The following is a 20,471-nucleotide window of genomic DNA, read 5'->3' on the forward strand; positions in this document are numbered from 1 at the left end:
GACTATCGGATCATTAATATAACGTAAAAAATAATCTGACTTAAAACAGATAAGTGCTGCACACCACAAAATACTGACATCAACGAAGAGGTTGACCCAAATATTTGGGCGTATGATACTTTTTCTGTGTACATTGAGTGCAACCATTTAAGAAATTTCAGTCTTCTGAAAAAATTCTGGGCGTTAAAGCTGAAGAGCATTGTAATGCTTTTCTGCATCATGAAACACCTAATCAGTTATCCTACCATTGCGGAGTACCATTCATAAGGAAGTCCTTCTGTGCATTTTAGACCTATGCTTGGTATAATAGATAGAAAATGTATTAGTAACTGTGCTTTTGTGCTGTTGTGATCGTGCTGCGATGTATAACTTCGTGTAAATTTGTGAACATCACCTTTATTGCTTACACTGTGAATCGAGTGGCTGAAGCCCCTGTCAGGCCACATCCGCCTTTAGTCTCAGCCTTTTGTTGGTTTTCGCCAAGAAATCAAATCAACTCAAATCAAAGTTGTCGTGTGGAAGGTAGAGTTATTGTTGAGAAACTATATTTTAGACCGTCCTTGTTACTTTATAAATGCTGCTTTAAAGGGACAGACAACCGATTTTTGTCGAGTATATATTCTCTATCCCAAATGAAAGGGCATCACTTAAAGCACCTTGACCAGAAACGGTTTTGCTGATACCGCCCTAGAACTCTTTAAATCGAAATTTTTAGATCTGCGAGCGAGCTAAAAAGTTTGAATCGCAGACTTTCCAGTTCCGTTATGTGTTTTTTAATGCAACTGTCTCTTGTGCACGAATGCGCCATCTGTTGTGATAGACGATAGGTAGAATCTGGCTTCACGTTGTGGAGGTGGGAAGTTCGATTCTCTCCGGGCGCGACGTTTCTTTTTTAAGCTGCCGTTGGCGTATTTTGAAACTGAATCAAATATTTTGGCAGAACAAACGCCTCTGCCTCAGGCAGAATCGTCAAAGCTCCTTCACTGGGTCTGTTTACTGAACGCTGCCTTTGATACTGGGCATGGTGACTCAGTTAGCCACACTGAGAGCAATCCAGCGGCGGCGGGCGGCGTGTCTTTAGAATTTTCAAAATAATGTTTAGCAATACATGTACAATTTAACCTTTTACAAATACTTGTTGTAAAGGGTTTTCAATACGTAAATAAACGTTTCAGCAGTTACAGTAGCTGCTAGGTTTGCAGGTCACGTGACAGGAACACATATTGTAGTGCCAAGTTTCGACACTACGAACCGCCACCCTTCCGATTTCAGGCAGTTTGCTGCCAAATTAAAATTATTTCCGCCGATTTGTTTAGAAATTGCTTGTGGTTACCGGTCCATATAAAACGCTAGCTTTCATATGAGCTAGAGAACATATACGCGACAAAAATTGGTTGTCTGTCCCTTTAAAAAAGGATTAGATGCCTAAATAAACATTTTTGGCTGTGTTTCAACTGTTGCATTACAGAAATTGTACCGTAGTTCATGACAAGACTTGCTGCGTATCTATTTTACAGAGTGACATTACCATGTTTCGATGGGCCGCAACGTACTCGATTATAAAGGTCTGATTTAGGACTACGAAACGAAACTGTGGATACTCATCAACGTACCTACAGACGTACACATCTGCGCGACACTACGTATAAATTCAGGTGTAGCCCAGCCGATATCTTTCAATTTGTGGTAATGAAAGTTGAAATGACACCTCCGTCATTGGTGGAAATGTCCGGAAGTTGTAGCAAGTTATCCAGCAATTCTTTGCCATGACCAGCGCTTTTGTCCTTACATAGTTTGTTTCAGGTACTCTACGCAGCGCGGCTCTGTTTAGGCAAACTCCTCATTGAGAAATCTCGTCGAAGTTGAATAAGCCTTTAGGCGTATTGTTTAGAAGACAAATACGTACGAAATAAGCCAGAGACAGAAAGCTCAGTAATTAGCCTTAGCCAACTGCTGCAGGCACAATCAGAAAGGCTCATTCTTTCCCTGTAAAGCAGCGTGTTCAAAATGACTATGTTGGAGCGAGCGGGCGCAGGGCATCTTGGCCCCACCCATTATAATTCTTGAGTCCGTTTCTACTCGTAAGCTCCCGTACGCCTCCGTAATAATCATAATGAAGCCCTGAATCACGCTACGTGGCTTCAGAAACCCTATAATCATGTCCATGATGCCTGCCATTGAAACAAAACCTAGTTTGCCCACCGGGAGAAAATACGCTAGATGTGAGTCTGCCCAATTTGCCTTTGTAGACGACCCCTCTCACTGTATGCCGTCTTGTAAAGCCGACTGGTAGAACACGTAAAATTAGGATGCTTTTGCTGGCCCAGCATCGTTTAGGTTAGAGCTGTACGATGGATGCTCCATTCAATTCCAACCCCATTGCATGATTGAAATTTTCCGCTATATATTTTTCAAAATTCTCAGGAAAGCAAAAAAAAAATTCTCAGGATATTTAAGTACTTGCTAATGATTTTGAATACGAATACATTAACGTCCAATTAATGCCCCAGACTCTTTGCTCCAACCCTGCGTTCAAAGATGGTTTCATCCGTTTGACGCTTGAGACTATTTGCTTGCCAATCTGTTCCCGCCAGGCGTTTTCAAATGGCTTTGATCTGTCCCCTAAGGTTTTCGCCCCTGCAGGTACCTGCAGCCATGTGTCGGGAGATTAGACGACGAAGGTGGATTTCACTGCCTGTCTGTTCGGTCGCTTCGCTGCGTTATTCCAACCCCTTCATCTGCCATGCGCTGGCGTACACAGCCACCTTTCGCCATTGCCGAGTTTGAGCGCGTACTATGGAATGCCTTGCGCTGTGAAACGCTTTGAACAAGTACAGGTGGCCGAGGAACCGTTGCGCTGCTAAGGACGCCAAGGAGAATGCCAACGTTGACGACGACTTTTCACTCAATGACTATTTATTAAGTTCGCATAAAAGTTTGTCCATGCCCACTCCGGCCTTGGTAAGCACTTTCCATTACATTCCCATAATTCCATTAACATCGCACGTTGTAAGCGTGAACTGAAAGTTTACTGCCTCAAATTTAAGGAAGGAGTGGCTGGAGTAAAATCACTAGGCGCTTTCCTCAATTTTGATTGCTTGCGAAGGGCGAATCAGCAGTGTAATCCACGAGGATTCAGGAACAGACGAACGGCTAAGGGCAGCCTTGGGTGCATATATGTTGTTTGAAGAGTCATATTTACAATGCATGCTTGCATAGGTCAGAGCTGGAGACTGATACAGCTTTCAAAAAATCAAGACTACTCCATTGTACAACAAAGGCACCTAATCCGATTCCATTCCTCTAAGCGCTGCCGCCATTCCATCCGGAAGTCTTGACAGGGAACAATGACTTCGGACCACACCGAATCTGAAGCGGTAAACCCAAAATGCGGGTTCAGGCAGCCTTAATGATATTCTTAACGTGGGACCATGCCCTATTTCTAAGAAAAAACAGCGTAAAAAACGAGAAGAGAAAGAAGCACGTACAATGCATGGGCGCCATCTAATTGTAATGTTGTCTTAATCCTAGTGACTGCCACGACCTTAAATCTGATTAAGATGAGCTCGTAACTCATTCATGTGCTACGGAGTGCTCACGAGGAAGTTGCAGAAGAGCAGCCGCAGCTTCCAATTTGTCGTAACGCAGCATAGTAATATTAGGACGCGAAGGTAATATGTCTCTCCTTGAATTCTTTGTCGGGCCTTATGATCACAACCGCCACAATAGCGTGCATGCGCCGTCTGAATGGTGTGCGAGCGACACTTTACATTCCCTTGCATTCTGCCAACTAGTGAAGCAACGCGGCTCCCTTAAATACTTCTATATCATGAACGCTTTAAAATAAAATGTTACATTGTCAGAACAGCCTTGTGCGCCAATACTTGTGCTTCCACAGTTGAAAGACTATGAAAATGCCTACCTAATGCTTATTAAAGGTTAACAGTTTATGCGCTGTTATTTTGCAGAGAGATTCTAGAGCACGACGGAAGCCTATTGTGGAGCTGTTACAATGTAGTACCGGATATATAGCTTCGGCCATTGGGGCTGTTGCTGGAGAACACACGTTCCCAGCAGTCTATCGCGCTGACGACACTGGATCTGCGGATTATGTACTCCCACCCTGCTATTGAAGATCAATAGATAGAATGCAAAGACACTGTTTTCCTCCTTGCTGGCATGTGATTGTGTGCGTGGCAGCAATCTTTGGAATTTGTTTCTCCTAATTTTTCGTGCAGCTGCCTCTTCATAATGTGGGTCACTTTGACTGCCATTTCTACGCTGCTTCACTTTTGTTGGGAGCGAAAGGCGGAATCAACCAAAGATGCGAGAGGTAACAGCTTTACATCTCTAATTACCTGGAATGTATTTCAGTTGAAGGACACAAAACCTGCATTGTTTCAAGAGAGAAAACTGATATTAATGCGGAGCATTCTACGCCGAGTACCCCCCCCCCCCTCCCACCGAGCCAGCACCGTGTAACGCCCTGCATTTCCACAACAATAGATATTTCGCTGAAGTTCCACCTTTAATTGTTATAATAGCGTGAATGGAGGTGATTGGAGGGACAGAATTTCGAAAAACAGAACACTAAGAAAGCTAGAAAAAAAGGGAAAATTACGAACCGTGGAACGCCCAGAATTTCCACAAAAAGGCATATTCAGTGGAAGTAATACCTTAATCGGTATAATAGCGGGAATAGAGATAATTGGTGGGACAGAATTTCTAGAATTCAAAAATAGGAAAAGTAGAAAAAATAGCAATAATGGCAAACCGGGCAACGTCGCTCATTTGCGCAAAAGAGCTGATTTGGCGGAAGTAACTGCTCTAATCGTTATAATAGCGTAAATGTAACTAATTGGCCGGACAGAATTGGGAAAAAGCAAGAAAATTGGCTTCACAGAACTCACACTGTGGACAAACGGCATAAGAATGCTACGCTTAGTTGACTGTTTTCTGAATTTCTGCAGAGGTGTTAACGTGCGTGACGTGTATATAATTACATCGTCATGTAGCAGCAGAAAGAGCGCTTTTTTGCGTGGCATAGCTGGCATGAACGAACGTAATTATGGCACACCACAAATTAACTCAACTTTTAGCAGGCACGACATTATTTTTTTTTATTGTGCACAAAAGCAACTTCGTGATTTTGCTGGCTTGCGATTGCCGAGGCAACGCGCGAATTTTTTACGTTGCAGGACGATCTATAAATTGCTGCGAGCTATTTTAACAAATGTTTCTTTAGCACTAGCTGTAACTGAAGACAGGTACAGTGTTGATTTGATTACGTAATAAGGTTAACGTCTAAGATGTATAGAACATACTCCATGTTTTTTCTGTGTGATTAAACACTTTTGTAATGAGGGATGAGTGCTAAAAATTTGCCTTTCCAGTGCAGTATACTTTTGGTTGTATTCGCGACATCGAAGCAAGAACACATTCGTAACAGTGCCGTGCGCAATGCGACTGTTGGGGCACACGTGTATTCTGTAGAAAGCGTGCATGAAGGGAGAGAGAAAAAAAATTACACCATCTTCCCGTAGGGGAACCCTGAGTAGTATGCGAAGCTGCCATGGGGTCGACTGAAGTTCCCATTAGTTTTCAGTTCGTCTTTTTTGTTGACGTTCAGCTTCGCGTGCCTTCATTGTATCAGTAGCTTCTTGACGTAGTTTGAATGAGTGAAGGACATAAGGCGCGTTCATAGCACATGCTCCCGTCGCGGTTTGTAGCGCAGTGGGCGGAGCGCGACGTACCTCCCGTTGCGGCCAGAGAGTCGTGGGATCGAAACCGGGCGCCGCCTAACTATTTATTTTTATAGTGGACTGCGGTGACGTCAGCCCAAACGCTGACGGGGCTGAAGAGACACGCATGAGCAGTGGAGTGCGGACGGCGGACAAGGGAGGGAGGAACACAGCCCCGAGCATGGATGCTCCGCATCTAAAATTGCAATCTAACATAAGCTAGGGAACAGTCGGGATTTTGACGCTAAGACCAGATGCAACAATGTTTCGAATAGTCATGACGACTCCGTTCTACTTTGGTCGGTACCAAGGAATAGAGCATGATGAGTTTAAATAAACTATAGCTGAGGGGTTTAGGTAATTAGGGAAATTAATGGTTGTACGAGGCTAGATACATAGTGAAAAAGCGGAAAAGAGTTGATAAGGTCACATTCGGAGTCACTTTAAAAGTACAACACCTTTCTTTACTTGCCTAAATGTGTAACGTAAAGGTTTTCGACACCGAGATTTCATTGACTTGGGTTACGATGTTACACGTTTTTTTTTTTTTTCAGATTGTACCTACAGGAATTTAGTCATTGCCATTTCGGCGGTGACCAGCGTTAAGCGGCTGCTGCTCGTTCGCCAGGAAAGGCACATGGCCGCGGTTCAACCGTTGAAGGCGGTCAGCCTGGTGTGGATCGTACTGGGAATGACGTACCGGAGCAGACTCTTGGAGGGTGAGTGTGGCGTACGAAAATGTTTCTGTAAATTGATGTGAAATGCCTGTTTTAGGGAAGATGCATAGTTCTTGTATTTCACCAAAACCATACTCAGCTTTCCCGCTCAAAATTCTAACCTCACAGGAACCTAGGAAAATTACTTCAGGAAACTGATATTTGGCACAAAGCAAGAATTTAACGGGAAGATAGAAACACTGGAAGAACTTTTGAGGATTCTGAATAGTTTATGTGTTATTCGCGATCAAATTTTACTCCCCATGCATTTCTGTGGGATAGTTTCCATGGCTCAGGAACCTAGCCGCAAAACGTGCAAGACTTGAAACTGTGCGCAAAGCAAGTTTTCACCCCCAATATTAGCAGCGCGAAAGAACTTTACATTACGCTAAATAACTGCAGATTAATCGCTGTTGAACGCTGTTGCCATGAGCGGGAAAGCTGCACATGCGGAGGCTACATGTTGTGCCACGCCTATAGAATTATGCGAAAAGTTTGGATAAAAAGCAGCGGAGAGGGGAAATTCAAGTTCCTTTTACAAGCGGTAGTCTTCCTTGGCCTACCTAAAAGCAAAAAATTTGTTCCATCTGTCTGTCTGGAACTCGATTCAACCATCCGGTGGAAGGAAAAGAATGCGTGAACTCGACATATGTACAGGAAGCAGGTAGGACTGCTTAAAACAGCTATAATTGCGGTCATGGTTTATGAAGGTCCGCATTATTCAGCGCGATGAAAGCCTCAGGCGTATTTGAGGCAAAATCGTAGTCCATAACCGCGAGTTACCAGGTTCTTAATTAAATCAGAAAAACATATTCATTCGGTTTTTACCACAGCTAATGCAAAGAAAAAACGCGCTCAAACAGTGTTGGAGCGAGTCGGCCAGTGTCGGCCAGTGTCGGCCAGTGTCGGCCAGTCGAGTCAATGTCGGCCAGTGGTCGAGCTGTTTCAAGCTGAACAGAAAGGACAAAAATTCGCGCTGTATCACAATAGATGGTGCGTGGGCCGTGATGAGGCGGGAAAATTGACTTGAATTGTAAAACTGCCATTGCATTTATCATGACAAGAGGAAGAGAAGTGGGCGAGAGGATGAGGGGTAGGAGGGATTTTCGAAGACAGGAGGGTTACCTGACAGTGGTGGCTGGAAACATCTTGCGCCGACGTTTTCGGCATAGGAAGCACATATATGCGGCCAATTTTTATAAACCATGCCTTTAAAATGTTCTCTTGTTGGCATCCTTTTCGAACTTGAGGATGTGTTGGAAACATAACTGTTTTGTAAATTATGAAGCATTCTAATGCTCCGGAAGTAGTGGGGGAAAAAATTCAAATTTGATCTCACAGGAATCTCACATAACCGTCAAACCTCCAGAATGGCAGTGCAATGTGTAACAGTGGCGCCGCAGCGATATAAACTCCCAGGGGTTATGAAATGTAGGTCGAAATAGGTAGGTAGATGGACGTTGGGCCTGTGGAGTTTTTTTTTTTTTATATTTATTTTATTTATTGAAGGTTCTTGCCATGTTCTTAGTGACTTTGAAGTCCTTCTATAATACTACAATAGTCGAAATTACATGTTGATTGTTTAGGATGTTTTCAATTTTGATGTTTTCCCAGTTAGAAATGGTAAGCTGGGCTGACACATTTTTTTGTAACTTTTTTATCTTTAAAATTGCCCGTAGGTCAATTTTTCTCAGAGAATAAGACAATTCGAACTCTTTGTAATTCGGTCTCAGTAATAGGTCTCTGTGGAACAAAAGTCGTTTGTGCAGTACGCATACTCACAAAATATTATGGAGTGCTAGGATATAAATAGGTTTTAACCTCTTAATTAGTACTTCTAAGGAATGTTGTGTATGCGGAGCTAGGGGGATCTGGAATGAAAAAAAAGCTGTAAATGGCTCATAAAAGGATGCTTTACGTCTTGGGAGGGAAGCGGTTAAAATTTCACTGAATTTTCTTCAGGGGAATCGGAGGAACAATGGCGGCAGTGCAGTCTCTACACTCTGGCGGCGAGCTCGGACCTTGCGTTTACAACTGTGCTTTTAGTCAGGTAAGGGTTACGCGCGCTCCTTTTTTCAGTGGTTGTCGTCTGCATGAACATAAACGCGTGACTTTTTTTTTGAGCATTTATCATTTATGGTTGATAGATCGCTGCACCAGCTTGATATTGAAGTTGTCAAAAAATATCCCCACTTTAGAACCCACCACTTTGTGTAACAGCGACACTTTAAGCTTTTTATTTCGCGTAATGGTTACGCAATTTCTGCAATATGCTACTACAGAATTAAATTTGATTCAGGGTGTAATTGACTGAAGGCTGCAAGAAAAGTATAGACAGAAAATCAGTTTCATACAAATCGACAGCTGTGTTTGCAGGCGTTAAAGTGAAGTCATTGCTAAAAATTTTACATCAACTTTTTAACAGCAATTGCATGCCGCATCTCAATAAAAGCAGCACCACCGAATAAATCGTGCGAGATAGCAACTGTCGAATGTCGGACCCCCTCCCTCCCCCACGCCTCGTAGGTGCAAGTGCGCTAAAATGTAAGTATACAAAATTATGCAACTTCAGTGATGCGACTATGGAGTTAAAAAAACAATTGTAGGAGTTCAAATTGAAACTGGAGTGAAGAAAAGAGCGCTAAACGGACGTAGACGAAGGAGACGCATAAGACATATACAGACGTCAACTTCGAACTGTTTATTCAAACTGAAAATTCAAATTCCTTGAAAATGGAAGCGAAATAAAAACTCTTGTGTACTCTTCGGTATTAACACGACCATATTTGCTTCGAACGCAGTGGTTACGCCGTCGCCAACACAGCGCTGGAGCTGCACAGACTGAAGGTTGGCTACGTGAGAAGGCTTCTCGCTCTCCACTTCTTGAAAAGCAGGTAAGTTGTGATAAGTTGTTTTAACAAAGCAGTTGTCTTTCTCTGCATCACGAAGGTGTAGTGGAACATCACTACAGTGAGAATACGGTTTTCATGCAAATGAAATCTCTTCCAGATTTTCCGATTTGTGGTGTTGCTACTGTGTATGAGACAAGTTTTGCCTATGAGACGACACAATAAGGGCTGCATGGCATGGAAGGAGCAGTCTATAAAGAGCATGTCTTGGGAAAACGCCTGGTTTTAAATTGTGAATGCTTCCGGTGGTAATGGAGTACAGCGCAGAAACAGTTTGTGAATTCCTGGATTCCGGTAATCATATTCTTGGCTCCCTTATTCGCTCTTGCGGGAACTGCGTGGAAGTACACCCATAGACGCATGCGCGAGCGGACTACTCTTCCATCCGCTCCACACGTTGTTGAGGACCAGGTTACATGACTTTGCTCTTCTTGAGCAAAGGAATTATGATGCCTTTCCCCAAAAAAGCAATGCTGTCTAATCGTAGTAATTTATTTTTAATGTGAAAAAATATATGTGTCATGAGGCAAAAAACTCTTTTTCGTGAGCTGCGGCAGGCCCTAAATTCTACGTTCCCTTACTAAAATACCGTATTTATTCGAGTATAAGGCGGTCACGATTACAAGGCGAGGGGGGAGTTGAAGGACCCAAGAAAAATAAAAAAAGTTTGCACACTAATATAGGGCGAAATAAGGAAAGAAAAAAGGCAACTAAATTCCTTACCTTTCAGCAAAGCACACACCAAGTATTCATGAACTATCTGCACACAACGATATTTATTCGGAGCGAGACGGAAGTCCAACTTAGAAACTCTTCAGAGGTGGTGGTATCCGAATCTTCCTTGTCACTTGCGCACTCAAAGAGGCCATCGTCCTCGGTGCCGTCAAGAGCATTTGAAATACAGCACTTGCGGAACAATGCCGCAACCATGGCTTCGGGGATCGCTACCCAAGCGTCGACCACCCACTGGGCGAGCATAGACGGGGACGCCCGCTTCAGACGTCCCGACGGCGTCAGGGCCACAGTGTCAGACGCCATCCATTCATTGTACAGCCGTCTGACGTGTGCCTTAAAGTGCTTGTTAAGGCAAACGTCAAGCGGCTGTAGTTGACTCGTCATGCCCCAGGGAATGACGACCAGCTCCGTCTGGTTGTCCATGAGCTTCTTCTTCACACCTTCCGTGAGGTGCCCGCGGAAGGCGTCGAGCACCAGCATTGACCTCCGGGCGAGCAGTGCCCCTGGTCCCCGGCACCACACCAACGTTATCCAGTCAAGAAAAAGCTATTCCGTCATCCACCCTTTTAAGTGCGAAGGCACTTTATAAGCGACCCCAAACCATCCACCGCCTGCGGCGGCGGCGGCGGCGGCGGCGTCCGCAGTGCTCCTCTATATTTAAAAAAGAAACAGCATCCGGCGCCAGGTTTCGATCCGAGGACTTTGCGGGCCGCAGCCCGACGCTCTACCGAATAAGCCACGGACGCGACGCTGATATCGGTGTCAGTAACGCGCCTTATATCTTTAACGCATTCAAACTACGTCGTCAGCGGCGTGCGTTGGCGACTCAGCGGCGTTATAGCGGCTTGATAACTGCGTGGTGTACACGTGATACTACAAACCCGATGGAAGAGATGGAAGAGAAAGCGGCGAGGCGGTGGGCTGCGGGGGCCTAGCGCAAGCGCCGCAAGCGGGCCGACAACCGTGCATTCGCACTTTCACATTCTCCCCCTCGGGGAAATGCGGGGGAATTTTTTCCTGGCAACAAATGTGGACGTTCTGCGGGAACACCTCGTTCTTTGGCATAGTCTTTCTGTTCAGGATGATGAAGGGGAGAAACTTCCGCCCATCCGCGGTGCAGGCTAACATCACGGTTATCCGAGTCTTTTCGTTGCCTGTAGTGCGCAGGCTCACTTGGCGATCACATTTTTGGTGAATGGTCTGGGCTGACGGCATGTAAAAAAAATCGGAGTTTCGTCGGCATTGCCAATCTGCGCAAGTAGGAAGTCATAGTCACGTCGCAGGCTGATAACATATTTTTGGAAGGAAATTAGTTTTTCTTCGTAGTCTCCTGGCAACTTCTGCATCACGGAGATCCGCCTTCGCAACGAAAGCCCGGCCCTCTTCATGTACTTCTGCACCCAGCCCGGGCTGGCTTTGAACTTGAGAACGGGAATGTCATGCTCTCGCGCGATTTCGCGCGCCTTCATCTGCACGATGTCGGTAGTAACGGCCAAACCGCGGCCTCTTCTCTCTTTGACGAAGTCCGTCAGCACTTCTTCCACTTCCGGAAACGCGCCTTTTCGTGGGCCACGGAAAGCCTTTCTCATCGCGGCGCATGCTAAGAGCGACGTCTTCTGTTTGCGCCAACGACGCACGTTGTTTTCGGGAAACGTCAAACTTTCGACCCGCCGCGCAGTTTCCAGTGACTTCCGCCTCTGCTATGACTTTCCTCTTGAAGGCTGCATCGTAGTGGCAACGACGACTCGCCATTGCGCTGGTCTCGTGAAACAAGCACAGAGAAAGAAAATCTTGCAGCAGGGATTCTGAGAGCTCTACAAAAAAATGCAAAATGGCGTCCCGACTTGTTTACAAGCTTGGCGGCTACTACTGGCTTGGAACGGCTACTGCTGGCTCAGCTCGTTGACATGGTTGAAGGCGTCTGCTGCCATGGCCTCTTCTGTATCGCCAACTATTCAATACCCGTGCAGTTGCCGAAACTCGGTAATTACTATCTGCAACCTGCGTTTGTGTAAAATTTTATGCATTTTATCCTAAAATCTCTTTGTTACATTTCCAACAGTGTTGTCGGGCTCTTTTTGAAGCTTGGAAAGGGTTGGAAGGTGGAAACCAAAACTGTCACAACAGAATCCACATATTGGGATACTGAGCTTCGAATATAAGGCGGGGTATGTCTTTGAGACCGCACATTTTGAAAAAAAAACCTCGCCTGATATTCGAATAAATACGGTATATAAAAAAACGCTGCTGTAGCGGAAGTTCGCAGCTTCTGCACAATAACAGACAAGTGACTTAACCACTGCTCCACAGGCACGCTTTTTTCTTTAATCGGCTCTTCCAGATTGCATAACAATGGGCACGGAAAAGATATACAAAAGAACAGGTATGGCTACCAGCCTCACTTAAGCTGTCGTTGTCATTTAAGATTCCTTTATTGACATCAGGGGTTATGCCCTTGACAGCCACTCAGGAAGGCAGTCCTCTGACTTTTGCACTTCCGCGAATTGCGAAATACTCTCAATGAAATACTGTCTAGTCGGCCTCGCATCGACTTTACCGGTATATGGGGAATATCCACACGTCCGCCACGTGAAAGCAACAAGGCTTTCGAGGTACCCTTACATCTGCTCACGCACATTGAAAGCAAAAGAATGGAGTCTTGGAGTATTGATGCCTCCTTGAACCTACGATCACTGTGAGCTCCGAATGGTATTCAGACTGGTCTAGGACTAACACAAGAAGAAGCGCTAGTCCTGTCTGGTCTTTCTGTGTCTTTGTCGAATTTTTGCGCTCACATTTTCACTTATAAACATGAACCAACTATCCCAACAACAAGTTCTAATAAAACAAGAAGATTGGTCGATGACTACGGCAGTTGCCGCCAGTTTCATGCAGAACGGAATCAAATGCAGAGAGGCGCAGTGAGAACAAGTCACGGAAACCCTGCTTTACGTCTACGCCACAGTGAACAGAGTTTTTGAGGTGCACTAAAGTCTGCTTATGGCCTTTGACTTCTAAAGTATAACGGCTTCTTCTACTGGTGCTACTTCACTTCTACATGGCGTGTTTGTCTTGCTTGTTTTATGAATCTACGACAATACATATTCGGAGCGTCTCACTGCGGATGTATTAATGGTCGTTGGATTGGTCACATACGCACTCAGATAATGGGCAGTGAATATGACACCGGCGGTCAAAGCCCGAATCTCCAATTGTCATTCTTCTTTCGCATTCAAACCACATCGGCGAACTTCAGCGCCCCAGAAATTTTTCTCTCGTGCATGGCAACCCGCAATCAGATGTGTGCGTTCTTGTAAGTGAAGCACATCATTACACAAAACAAGCAGTGTTAAGGTGCAATGGTAAAGAGAAACACCATGGAATTGGAAATACTGGGATTCATAAACTTTTGCTCGTGACCGGGCGTAGTTGCAGAGAATTTTTTACTGTACACAGGAATTCACAATATCCCGAGATAAAGCCCGCCACCTCAAGTATCGCATTCTCGTAGAATAGCTTGATGAGAAATTTTCGTAGGAACATAAGGCGTGTGCAGTTTGCAAATGTTTTGAACCTTATCTGGCATGCCACCACGCAGTGTTCATGGTTGGAATATTTGCTGTTCCTGTGTATTAAGGAAGGAATTTTTTTCTCAGGCCGGTGGACGTCCTAGTCGCCGATAAGAAAAAAGTCAGACACATTTGTTACTAGCGGTCAGCAATGCCACCTTGTCGTTGGTCACGCTGTTTGTGAATACCTATGGCACATAGTGACAGTTCAACTTAGCTGAAATTGGCTCCAAGACGTAAGTACCATAGCTGGCTGCCGAAATACAAATAATGGTATGTGACATAATTGTGCTATTTTAGCATGTGAATTGTTTACTACTTGTATACTTTTATTTTTTTCTACAAACAGGCGAACTATTTGGCGGAATAATTAGGCTGCACAAGTTATATTTACTGGCTGGAAACATTCGCAGTGCTCGCAAGGTCATAAAATGATTTGCCGCTACAACTGAGCTTCTATGCGACATCAGCAGATGTTTACGAAACAGTCGTTTCAGTGATCATGCCCCTGTGGGTGAAAGTGTGATGTTCTTAGTTTATTGCATCCCATCCAATTGTAGTTTGCAGCATTTTTTCTCCTTGTCAACGTAGCAGTAGCCACGGGTCTGCCAAATGTTAATGGCGAAACATTTTGCGTAGATAAAAGGGAGACACAAAGGACGGCGCTTACCTCAGCTAAACACGTATTGAAACTTGGGCTGATTGTTTCATACAGTTGTACATGCAGATTGGTACAGCGCAAATGTTTGTACCTGTTCTCCTGTTTCCCGTCCGTCGCGCTGCTTCCGTTCGTACATGAACTAGTTCACCTTCCCGTGCTATTGTAATGCCAGATATCCCACAGCCGCGCATCCAGCTATGCTTCTCACCGGATTTCACTGTGCTTTTCAGGCTCACAATGTCGGCGCTTTTTACCCTGGGCGCCTTCCTTTTATATCCTTTGTTCGTGGATGGGCCAGCAGCCGATCGTGTTCTTCCTCGCCTATCCGGCGTCTGCCAGCAGCAATGGGGTTATGTCTTCGTTCATATGAACAACCTGCATGGACACGAGAACATCGTGAGTGCATGTCTATGGGTTGTGAGATATTTCATTTTACTCTAGACTTATTGCTTGCGCGCCGCGTCCCAACGTTGCGCGCAGAGTGCTGCTAGTACACGCTATTATTATGCCGCTTGTGCTCGAAGAGCGCCCTTAGCCCTTGTAAACAAAATTACACAAAAACTGCTTGCCACCAGTTTCGACAAGGACAATTTTCATTTGTGCTAGCAAAAACTGTCATGGCACGCCGTTATTGCTTGGTTATTTATTCATGAAATAGGCATCGGACAGAGAGAATGAACTCAATGGTGGCGCAATGTTCATGAATATAAGAAATCCCTGCCCCAAAATCCGCAAACATGCGGAATGGTGGCTGGTATTCCAATAACATAGCAAAAGGGTCACAGGCTTTCTAGCGAGCCTGTTAGGTTTTCACTGCGCGATAATGTTATACTTTTAATGATAATGTTAATGTTATACGATAATGTTATACCCTTTAAGGGTGCCGTTGAAGAACATATCGCCTTACGACAGCAATGTTCTCTTTACTTGCTTTGAAAAGTGTTTCAGGACCCGTTTAAGGAAAAAAAAACTAAGCCTACACCTGTCGCGGTGGCTCAGTGGCTAAGGCGTTCTGCTGCTGAGCACGAGGACAAGGGTTCGATTACCAGCCGCAGCGGCTACTTTTCTGATGGAGGCGAAAGGAAAAAACGCTTGTGTGTTCGAGATTTCGGGGCCCGTTCAAGATCCCCAGGTGGTCAAGACTAATCCGGAGCACTCCACCACGGCGTGCCTTATTGCCTGTGAAGCGTCGGCGCGTTACACCACACAAGCAATCACATAAAAAGAAACTAAACATTCTTCAGTGCTAAACTCTTGTGTAACTGCTCGTTCAGGTAAACTACGACGGCTCCACTAAAAACATGTACTCGCAAAGCGTTACAGGCTAAGATGAATGTGGTATCGCATTGCTTGATCGGCGGGCTGTATTTTAAGACACCGTTTCACTGCCTGGTTCCAGTTATTTTGTGTGTCTTCGGCTTACAGCTTGCAATGGGAACCGTCATGTTTCATCGTAGGAATGCATGGTTCGTATCACCACATGTTATATTTAATCGTGACTGATTAAACGTAAAGAGCACCTCACAATGTGGAATACTGGTGCTAGAATGACACTATCGATGTCGCAGTGAGAGCCGCAAGTGGTTTATAATGTTTTGAGGGCTGGTGGGGTGCCAGTGTTACGTGGATTTGCCACTATTTTTTTCCTGTTTCTACTCGCACGACGCTGAGAAGAGCAGGATTCGTCATCAGGTGGTGTTCGCTGAGTATCCTACTCGGAGGAACGAAATAGAGAATTTGATAGGGGATAGCCTTCCAGTATAAACTCCCTGGGCTGCATTTTTGTCAGTTACAGCGATGGCGTGTTGAAGCTGTGGTCATTTTCAATTGACCACAATCTGCCTAGAATTTCTCTGTACTTTGAATTTAACCTGACTTGTGCGTGCCGTAATCTTTACTTTCCTCTTGAAAACTTGCAGTGCTACGACCCCTTGTGGCTCCTATCCTGTGAGATGCAGATATTCTTCACTCTCTCGGCTATCGTCGTGCTGGTTAGAAGGTGAGAAACTAAAAACAACAAATTTTTATTCATCTGCCCTGGAGAAGAAAAATTGGTTATTTGAAATAACAATTACGGTTTCGACACTCTTTTTTCTTGATTAGATGAAGAGATAGCGGTGTTTAAAAGTATAGCTCGAAGGGGCGGCAATTCCATAACAGCAATAAATTACTCAAAAGAATTGGCACATTAGATTACCGGAAGTAAGCACGCCTTTTGCTATTTGTTACGACAATCACAATGAACGAGGACATGGAAAAGTAAATTAACATTGTTCTTGCTCTCGTCATATTTATTTGTGTTTTTATTTGCTCTTCTATGAACGCTTATCGATCATTTGGCCTATCCAAAATGCAGCTTTTTTGGCATGAGTGAAAGGTTTAATTAGGGGCGAGGTTAAAAGAAAAGTTGAATCTCAGTGTGGAACATAATACCATACTCGGTTTTCAGTGTTAGCTTTGCGCAGTTACTACTCGAAAATTTTCAAAACTCCGGAATCATTCTACCATTTCGATGCCCCGGAAACATTTGGCACGACGGTTGTAGGAAAGGAATTGAAGTGGAATTAGGCGCCTTGATTGCGAGTGGGGTGGTACGATTCTTTAAACAAGCTGTATCGATATTAGGGCCTACAACCTGGAGGTTCATGACAGAGCATCACTGAAAGTAAAGAAGCCTACCGCTGTCTATATTTTCTGAGTGGCTGTGGTGACGCTGAGGATGTAAGAGGTTAGAGTTGCCGCGCATTGGTAGTACAGGAGTACATCGCTCCAATGCCACTCTCCCCCCTCCCGCCCCCTATCGCCCTCTCCCCGCTGTGATCCCCAGGTCTGCTGCCGCGGATCTCATTGGGTGTGTAGCATAGATGAGCAATTCTTTTTTAAAATGTGAGCACACAGCGTGCAGATGAAAGAAAACGTAAAGCACCCAAATATATGACACCATTTTGGTTGGTTGGGAGTGATTACGACATGGTTACACTAAAGAAATTACTCTGAGGTGACGTTACTTCGCAACACTGGCACAGCGCTGTGCCATCATTCCAGGCAGCACAGGACTGTTCGGCCTAACTATTTCAGTCACTCTTTGAATCCATTATTTTTGTTAAGGCACCCTTTTGATTTTAAAGCAGTCATAGTAAACGTGGCCCATAAAACTGAGCGCGATCGCGAGTGATCACATGGTGAATGTGTGGACATACGGGAGAGGGAGGGGGAGGGGGCGTTTCATTAGTCTGTCGTCTGCTCGTTCAGAACGTTATTTTCGTTGGTTAATTTGATGAGTTCCAGCGGTGCTACACAGCAAAGGTTGACGGCGTAGAACAGCGTTATTTCATAACTGAGCTCATAGATACCAAGATGAAGATGGTGAATTCCGCGGCGACACCTGCAGGTGGACGCTCTGTAGTTTTCATTCTTGGGAACCAGGTCAAATGACTGGCGCTTCTGGGTGAAGATTGAGGGGTTCCAAAATGCTTGCACGGAAGCGACGTCAGACCGCCGCCAGCGGCCTCGGTGGCCTCGGTGGTTTAGCAGGCGTCGCCATCGCTGCCGCCTACTGGCTTCAAAAGGCAGCGGTTGCGTATTAAAATCTCGTTCATACTACACAGTGTTCCGATGTGCTCCCGTAATCACCAGTGTACCCAATCTCGTTCATACTACACAGTGTTCCGATGTGCTCCCGTAGTAACCAGTGTACCGATATTCTGTTAGCTTATTGTACTACCCAGAAGCAATGTTTAATACCTCACAGTAACTTCATCGCCCTCAGTGAAGTGGGGGCGGAAATGAACAGAGAATAATTCTGGAAGACATTTGTCGAAGTCGGCCCACAAAAAAACGCAGCGTCGAAACCTGCATGGGATAGGCTTGTGTTATTCAATTTGCTTGCATTAAGCAAAAAAAAAAAAAAAGAGCTCCGCAGCCAGCTCCGAAGGTATTACTACGGGCTGGCGGCATATATTTTGTGTGTGCCGACACGAACACAGAGGCACGTAGTAACATGTGCCAACTCGTATCCGGATTATCAGAGGGGGTCATGCACAATAGCCTGTATTGATGAAATAGTGTTCAGGTAATTCCAAAACAATCAACAAGCCAAATTGAGGTCACTCTGAAAACGGTAGTGGCTTTTGTACCGTGGAATGCGCAGCTATTAAGAGGTAAACACATGGAGCGATTTCGGTGAGCGCAAGTCATTGGGGGCAGGGGCATAGCGGCAAGAGTGTACACCGCCGGCGCGCCCTCCGTGGCCGACTCCTGTCGAGTCGGTCGCTTCTTGCGGGCCAAGAGCAAACGAGTATATTGCCAGAAAACTTCACTTTAGATTATAAAGTTTACACACGTAGCGTTCCACTACTTGTAAAATGCATCGGGATGAGCATGCACTTGTTTCGTGAAAGGCTTGCCGGTGTTAAGCTTTTTTGCGATGCTGTAGGGTTGGGCGGAAAAGCCACCAAGAGGGGTGCGCCATGAGGTGAAGCTTGAAAGTTGGTATGTCGTGCAGCAGAGCCAACTATAAATGCTCTATCGTTCGAAAACTTCGAATATCAAAAAAAAAAAAAAAACTCTACCACCTCAAAAACCTTCGAATACCTCGAACGGTAAGGCTGCGTTTAGAGTAGAATCAAATAGCGACCACTTCTCGCAAGCTATTTCAAGCTTCAAATATGCGCGCCCTTCTGCCTATTTCAAGTCTTGTCACTTCGGGTACAGTTTTGTAATGGCTGATTGATGTGCCCCACCGAGACGAAATGAAAAAAATATATTTGCCAACAAGCAAGCAAGAAATGACTCATACTCACAGATGTATGGGCGCAAGCTTCGGCAAAATGCAACCACGTAAAAATTGCAGCAGTCAAACACTAGTGAAACTTCCGCATTGCGCATTTCTCTTAAGTGTAATCCCCCATTCACGACCCGTGATGAAATTAACTTGCGTTTCGGTTTGCTGCATTTCATCTAGGTTCAAGAAAGTGGCGCCGACGTTGCTCGGACTCATTGGGGTCGGCGCTGTGGCCGGAGTGTCCGCCGTCGTGGCGGTTCTAAGCTACCTGCCTCCTGTAGCCATCAGCACGAGGTAACATTCACGTGCATGCGGGTTTAGATAATTTTCTGTGTGTGTAGCAATAGCACTTCCAGTCACAAAACCACTGGGAAAGACCAGAAAATGTGAACTGGTATGAATAGAGAGGAAAACAGAGCCTCCACAGAAGCGTTTGATTAGCCTATTTTGCTACCTGAACCTAGAGCTTTCTTTCGGCAACGTTCGAAAGGATTTTTCAATAAAGACAAGCTGCGTTAGTGAACGCGTAGCTCATTAGTCTCTTTAAAAAGGCGGTACATTTTAACTCTATCCCATTCTTGTACTGACAGGTTCCTGCGGCTTACAAGGCAAAATACCCTAAGCAGGCTTTTTAGGTGAATAGCTACCATGGGCTTGATAGGTGAAATGTTTGTCGGGGGAAACACCCTTAAAATGGGACGCTATTGCAGTTCTTGAGGCACCAGGGTCCCAGTATTCACTTGACATGGCCTCTGCATTCCTGTCGGATCAAGGTCAACTCCTCAAAAGACCATTCGTCGATGAATAGTCTGTTAATGAAAAAGGCAACTAAAATTTCTTCCTACTAAAAATATGTCAGTGGTGTCTATCCCTATGAGAGTTAGGCCTAGTAATCGAATGATAATCAACAATGCTCACTGAAAGGGTTTGTGTCCGCTGGTACAGAGGACACTGCGTTACCTTTTTGTTGCTGCTTCCAGAGTCAGCGTAGAAGACATCTACGCCGCAGCTGTGTCGCTAGCTCCTGCGCCAGGACATAAAATCAGCAATGTCTAATTAACTTGCAGATTTGGAGGTGTCAAAAGTAGTTGGAACATAGTTACAGAGGTTGCTGCACCTTAGCAGCCCAGGATGTAGTTCAGTTTGTCTCAGTGCCGTGGAAATTGATATCCAACGATCTCTGAGTAGTTGAACACAACCGTGTTTCGTCGCCGCGCCAAACTCTACACGCGTAGGTGCCAATTGCAATTAAACTCGTCCACAGTTAGATTCTTGACCAACCTCCAGTGCCCACAAAGATGACTAGCAGAATGACAACAGTCATCGCAGACAAGTCCCCTACGTTTCGAAGGCAATG

The 20,471-nt window shown here is 45.0% G+C and overlaps 1 protein-coding gene across 1 annotated transcript in view; it reads left to right on the forward strand.

Annotated features, from left to right (window-relative positions):
• Positions 1-20,471, forward strand: part of LOC144146988 (uncharacterized) — a 68,488-nt gene that overhangs the window by 39,434 nt on the left and 8,583 nt on the right. Inside the window, exons 5-11 of the mRNA XM_077678983.1 lie at positions 4,239-4,333; positions 6,296-6,460; positions 8,420-8,507; positions 9,259-9,351; positions 14,562-14,727; positions 16,251-16,330; positions 19,295-19,408. Of these exons, the coding sequence (XP_077535109.1) occupies positions 4,239-4,333; positions 6,296-6,460; positions 8,420-8,507; positions 9,259-9,351; positions 14,562-14,727; positions 16,251-16,330; positions 19,295-19,408 (801 nt within the window). The remainder of the gene's footprint in view (positions 1-4,238; positions 4,334-6,295; positions 6,461-8,419; positions 8,508-9,258; positions 9,352-14,561; positions 14,728-16,250; positions 16,331-19,294; positions 19,409-20,471) is intronic.

The sequence above is a fragment of the Haemaphysalis longicornis genome, unplaced genomic scaffold, assembly GCF_048455015.1.
Source record: "Haemaphysalis longicornis isolate Haplotype H1 unplaced genomic scaffold, Haemaphysalis longicornis Haplotype H1 scaffold_7, whole genome shotgun sequence".
NCBI classification, from domain to species: domain Eukaryota; kingdom Metazoa; phylum Arthropoda; class Arachnida; order Ixodida; family Ixodidae; genus Haemaphysalis; species Haemaphysalis longicornis.